Raw genomic sequence first — 6,407 nt, 5'->3', positions numbered from 1 at the left:
GAAAAACCTCCCCATGGCCCCCTACTCTAAGCCCTAAGGTATTTCTAGGGGCCAGAATACTCCAGCTCTGAGAGGGGCCTAAGACACCCCTCCCGAAATTTAATGCAAGCTGACTACACTGCTCTCTTTGGCCTCTTTGAAAAGGTCAACACAGCAGAACACAGTCAGGTACTTCAGGTTCCACTTTTCAGCATTCCTTTGAACATCTGGTTAACAACAGCTGCTAGTGCAGCTCTCTAAACCAAACAAAGCCAGTATAAGGTCAAAAATATTTCTCTCGCTCCAGTGTATTTTGAGAGTAAAGCCGTGTTTTCTGCAAAGTTTGTATGCAACAAAATACTCCTCATGCATCCATTTTTAAAGAAAATATTTTATTACATTGTGGGAAAAAAAGCATAATCATCCAAAGTTCATATTGTTAAAAAAATTGAAAATTTATTTTAGACAGCGTGTCGGTATATTCTGTTCCACATGGGAATGATAAGAAGACTCTATATCATTACTAGATATTGCACAGTCTGATAGAAAAAAAAACAAATCACATGATCTTGGGAACCATATCACATTATGAAAAACCTACAAAGAAAATATTAAAAAAAAAACAAAAAAACAAAAAAAACAACAACAACAAAAAAAAAACACACAATCCTTTCTTTCTACAGTAGCTTTAAAGTTTATAATTCTTGGAATGACCATATTCCACTGAAGACCATCTCAGTGACAGGAAGCTTCATTTCAGCAATCCCTTGTGCAAATAAGATTAATAAAAAAAAAATAATAATAATGCAGTTAAGTCTTTTGATATTGTGTGGGTGGCAATAACCACACAGCTGTTAGATCCCTGCCTGGAAAAAAAAAAAAAACCAAAACAACCAAAATGGGGAAAGAGAAGGAAGGGGATTTAGGCCATGAGTTTTGCCTGCAACTCCATCTCTGCCGCCCTTTTGAGTGCAACATCCACCAGTAGCTGGAATCCACTAAAATCCTGGTTGAGGTCTGGTGGGGTTGGAGGAGGAGTGTTAAAGAGCCCGCTTTGCGCATTCGCACCAGGTCCCAGTTTAGAGGCATCCTCGTGGTAGGAGAGGGAGCTGTCTGTGAAGGCGTTGGCCGGGGGCTGCTGCAGGTCCGTGGTCTGGCCCACATCAGCTGGCTGACAAAAATGGAAAGGGGCATCTTTCAACGCAGTCACAGTCGTGTGGCAAATCACCGAGGGCCGAGCCAGGACAGACCCCGGGGACACAGGCTTGGAAGAGGACACAGTCTTGCTGAGCGTGGCAGAGGTGGGGAGGAAGGGGCTCTCCTCCAGCAAGGGAAGGAAGTTCTTTGTGCCCATGGAGGACTCCATCATGCTGCCTTCAGGAAGCTTGGTCCCCCGCCGTGAGATGGTGAACTGGTTTGGGTCTTTGCCGTCCTTCCTCAGCATATCAGGTAAGAGCCTGCGGCGCGCGTTGATAAACCAGTTGCAGACCTGAGAATACAACAAGATCTTAATTTCTACCTTCGTTCACTTCCAACTATGTGCCATTAGAGTCGTTAGGTTAGATTGATGACTCCCTCCAAGCAGTTTCCTTAATCGAACAAAAGAGACTCCAGGACAAGCTCTGACAAGCCTGGCTAAGGCCTTTTCCCTTGTCCTCTCTCTGCCCCCAGCTCCTGCTCCTTCTACAGAAAGCCCCAGGACATCTGAAGTCGGACAGCCTGAGCCCAGAGGTTTAGCTTTTAACCCTGTGCACACACATTAATCTATTAGCCATTGTTCCCTGTGCTTAGGTTAATTAACAACAGGAAAACCTTTTCTCTCTGAAGAGGGCCACTCCTCCCACAAATAGTTACTGATTTTCCTTGTTCAACTGACTGTGTCGACAGACATAACATGAATTACCTCACTTAAGTTTGTCCTTGTTTAAATATCAAACCAGTTTCCTGGACAATACACGATAGTTTATAGTTTAACGTCTTTTTTTTTTTCTTCTTTTTTACGTTTACTACATGAAGAAGGTTTTCTTTACAGTGTTACACAAAGAGAATTCTACTTTACAGCCAATTGTGGATTTTATACAAACGAATCAATCAGGGAAGAAAAAAAAAGCCCAGAAGCCAACAGGAACACTATATTTAGCATCTCTCAAAACCAGGTTTTGCATAAGCTTTCCTGCAGACACCTTCCATGAAGTGGGAATAAGCAATTGCTCACAGTTCTCCCACCAAAGATGATCAAAAAAGGTAAGAATGATGAGACCAGGGAGACCTTGCAGCTGCTACTGGGTGGGAATCCAAAACTAGCCACATAAAAGCCTGATCACACCCATGCTAACGCACTTGAGTAGCTCTATCCATATCTATCAGTTGTTTCACTGATCTTAATGGAACTCGCCGTACACGTAATTATAGATGTTCACGTTCTATGGGAATGGGCCTCAAGTTGCAGTTTTAGAGGCAGTTATATGCTCAGCTCTGCATCTATCACCATAAAGCTGCTGTTGACAAATGAATCCTTTCTCCTCACAATAAATTACCTCATACTGACACTTTATGTCTTTTGGGCCCCAATTCTGCAAAAAATTAGCATGCATGTTCAAATTCACAACTGCCTGTTCTCTTGAATATGTCATTTTATTCCCAGTAAACAAAGATCATCATCATAACCCACCACTCATCTGAATTTTCCTTTAAAGCTGCCATCAGAAATGGAATAAGTAATGATTAAAAAAAGAAAAACAGAAAAGGAAAAAAAACCAAAAACATCACATGCAGTGCAAACATTACATCAGTGACTAGACTACAGGTAAATTAAGAAGAAATCAGAAGCTTTATTTGCATACCTGTAGTGTGGAAAGGTGTGTTTGCCGGGATAACAGCACTTTTTCTTGCTCTGAAGGATAAGCATTGTATCGGTGCTCATAAAGCCAGTCCCGAAGAATCTGCACAGACTCTTTGGGTAGGTTGCCACGTCTCCTCCGTTTGCCCGAGCCAGCAGATGAGGAAAGATCCAGTGGGACATCCATAGTGTCATCATCTTCTGTTTCACTGCCTGATATTGCAACTACACCTGCAATTACAAGAGGACAAGTACAATCAGCCTCCCACCTCAGGAAACTACTTAGCTCCAGCACTCCATGGTTCAGACTTGTTTTATAGTAAGCACTTTTACCATGAATGTGGCACAGCCTGCTTTATGGGGGATTTGTCCTGTAACTGGTCAAGCTGCAGCTTTACTGTCAGTTGAACACAAAGTAGCACCAATGAGCTGTTCCTAAGGGAATTCTCTGTAAACCCTCATTTTTTGTTCCCCTAGCAACCTTTTATCTACTGCTTGTTATCAGATAGCTTCTATCTAATGCCAATATTGGCCCAATTTGCTTGCCATGGTATGTATGCATTCAGCACTCTTCAAGGATAACCAGGGGCTGGGCAAAGAGCCAACAGACAAGAACATATACCCAACTCCAGCAATGGGTTACTTAATTACCCCTTAAAATGCTGATGCTTCCCTCATGAGAGAGATAGCTTGTAGATTTTTATAAATTAATAGTTCATCTACAGAGATGAACATCTACAGAGATCTACAGAGAAAGAAAAAAAGGGAAAACTGTGCCTGCCTTCACTCTCAAGTGGATATTTACTTAGTAAAAGGTGCAGGATAAGGTAAGAACCAGGTGCCTTACTCATGTACAAGTATACCAGCATGATAGGTGATAGACTTCTAAAATGTAATTGCATTTCAGTATTAGAGAATCATTAGAATCATTTAAAAAACACAATTAATTGTCCCTTTCTATATACCACACTACTTGATGCTATGTTAGGTAAATAAAAATAAATAAAGATTTAATAGTCAACAACTAGGAAGGCTACAATTTCCTGCTTCTGTAGAATATACAAGGCACTGAGGAAGCAAACTACTATAACATAATACAGTACTAATTTAAAGTGAAAATATACTGACTTGCAGAAGTGTCTTCTAGAAAAAAAAAAAGTCAAGAAAAAGAAGCCCATAATCTCTTCCCATGAACATGAAATTTGTATTTCATGTTGGGGGTGGGGGAAAGAAAAAGGAACTTGCTCATTTATGACATCAAAATTAAAAACACAAACAGTAAAAGCCAAGTTGAATGTCAGAAGTAAAAAAAAAAAATAATAATTATGTGGGCTACTACCCATAATTCAAAGATTCTGTTTAAGGAAAGAGTTAGCCCTGAAATTTAATACATGTGCATGTGAAAGCATAAACTATATAAAGCAATAAGAAAAAAAGAAAAGGGTGTGTGCAACTGTTGCTCATTACTTCCCAGAGTGTATGGAGCGTAGGATTTCCCCCCATACCTTCAAACCGTAGCCAAAGCTGATACTGCAAATTGTTCCCTTTCTTCCTCTTATTTATGAGAAGCTTCAATATCCTTAAATTCAGTTTAAGTTGCTCAGATCTCAATGCATATTTTTGACACGCAAGCATTCCCAGGAGAACTATCAATCTGCAAAGTGTCTGGCATCGTTACTTCAGTAATTCACTTAGTATTGTTTTCCTTCTCTAAACTGCTGATTTATGGAACCGTCAAACACCCAACTGACATACCAAACTTTTCCTGGGATGATTTGCCACATAAATTATCCAGTCATGGCACAAGAACAATAGTATAATATTTAAATGGCCTATAAGAGATAAATCCCAAATTATGTAAACAAGTTCTTAACTCATGTAGAAAGTATGTCAAGTTTGCTTTAAAATGATTCTGAGCAATCGCTTCTCTATTTGTAATAGCTTCATGCAAAGTGCTGTCATGCTTGCAATCTAACCTGAGAACATGTCTTGCACAATGGGGTCCTCTGGAGCCATAAGTAGCAGTTCTTGGAACAAAGATCATGCACAGACAGCATGATGGCTCTGCAAAGCAACTCACACCTCCCAAACTGAATTTAAAAACTAGCTAAAACTAGTCTTCATTATTCAGACAATGTTTTCAAGTGTGCTGCCCTTGTTTGTCAGAAACTAGAAGTCTTGAAGCACTTCAGTGGGTTGGGTTTTTTGTTTGTTTTTAAATGTAATAGGCAAGACAGGACTCTGGAAAACAGGGAGAGGCAAACAGTGAAAGCCGGAAATAAGGAGTCAAAGAAACTACTCCTGTGAGAAAATTAGGTGTCTAACAGTCTGTGAGCCATATTTAAATGGAATAACACAAGTCCTCCAGACACACCACCGCCCCGCTTGGCCTAACTTCCCTAGGACCTAGTAATACAGCTGAAGCACACCACTGGAGCCTCTGAATTTGAGAAAACTGCCTCGGCAGCAAAACTTGTTTCAAAACTGATGCTCTTTCTCACCTGGGAAAAAAAAAATATATATATATATATATATATATGTGGCAAAACACTAAAAGCCAGCAGTGTGAAAACGCTTCTGTGTTTTGCAAACCCGTTCCTCTGCCATGGCACTTCTGAAGTAAAAGTTGCCGTCTGACTAACCACAGCCTACCTAGCAAGGAATGAGTCAACGCGGAGCCTGCCCTTTGGCCGGCTCACTCGGCGTGTCATATGAATTGACAGAGCAAGTCAGTGACACAGAGCAGGTCAGGGTGAGCAGGAAACCCAGTGTGTTACAACTTCTCCTCATTTAAATGAGCTCATTTAAATAGAGCAGCAGCCCTCTGAACTTTGCGCAGATAGCTCCGCTCGGCGCGGCGACAGGAAGTCCTGGCGAGAAATCTCGCACGGCCCCAGCTGATATTTTTTACTAGAGCGGGAGCCACGTTGTTGCTGTCAAGGCTCTGTTTTCATTAAAGCATTCCTGCTGATTACAACCCAGCTTTGTTTTGCCTTCTTGTTAGTAATCAGGCTATTCGCTGTTGGTTTCCTGTTTTAACAGGGCCAAACTGAAAAGGTTTCTGGCCGGGATCCACTGCCAGACCGTTGGCTTACTGCTATTTACACCCCGAATAAAGACTAGTGGACATGCCGAGCAGCCCCAGCTGACCCACTAATTCATTCCATCTTAAAAACAAGCCAGTGTCAGGTTACTTTCTGCCTTCTCTCGAACACGTTCAACTAAACAGAAACGCTGCTTTCACATGACTAAGCCAAAGCAGCCTGGGCATGCCGGCAGAGGGCTGGGGACGAGCCCAACACCCCAGGGCTCCATCCCCACCACCACCCCACACATGAGCAGTACGTGTCCACCAAGGGGCTTCAGCGACAGGCTAAGGGCTGCACGACCACCATCTCTTCCTATCACATTACTTTATCCTCCCAGCTCTCCAGTTGCAGCCATATATATAGCTGGTTGGATACTGAATGCTGTCAGGGCCCAGAGACACCTGGAAACAGCAGAGCAGACTGCTTCCAGGGATAACCCTGGGCTCAGCACCTGATCGTCAACCTGATCGTCTGATATACAACTTGAGAAGAACAGCGAT

At 42.0% G+C, this 6,407-nt stretch overlaps 1 protein-coding gene across 1 annotated transcript; it reads right to left on the bottom strand.

Moving 5' to 3' along the window:
• Nucleotides 1–901: 901 nt before the first annotated feature.
• On the bottom strand, nt 902–4,834 carry TGIF1 (TGFB induced factor homeobox 1; the record flags this gene model as incomplete). The annotated part of the gene is made up of 3 exons (XM_079533748.1): nt 902–1,468; nt 2,823–3,049; nt 4,795–4,834. The coding sequence occupies 3 exons, from the start codon at nt 4,832–4,834 to the stop codon at nt 902–904; spliced, it is 834 nt and encodes a 277-aa protein (XP_079389874.1).
• Nucleotides 4,835–6,407: the final 1,573 nt, after the last annotated feature.

The sequence above is a fragment of the Tetrao urogallus genome, assembly GCF_951394365.1.
Source record: "Tetrao urogallus genome assembly, chromosome: 3".
Classification (NCBI taxonomy): Eukaryota; Metazoa; Chordata; class Aves; order Galliformes; family Phasianidae; genus Tetrao; species Tetrao urogallus.
The sequence above is the reverse complement of the archived record's forward strand: the minus strand, read 5'-3'. Positions and strand labels throughout refer to the sequence as shown.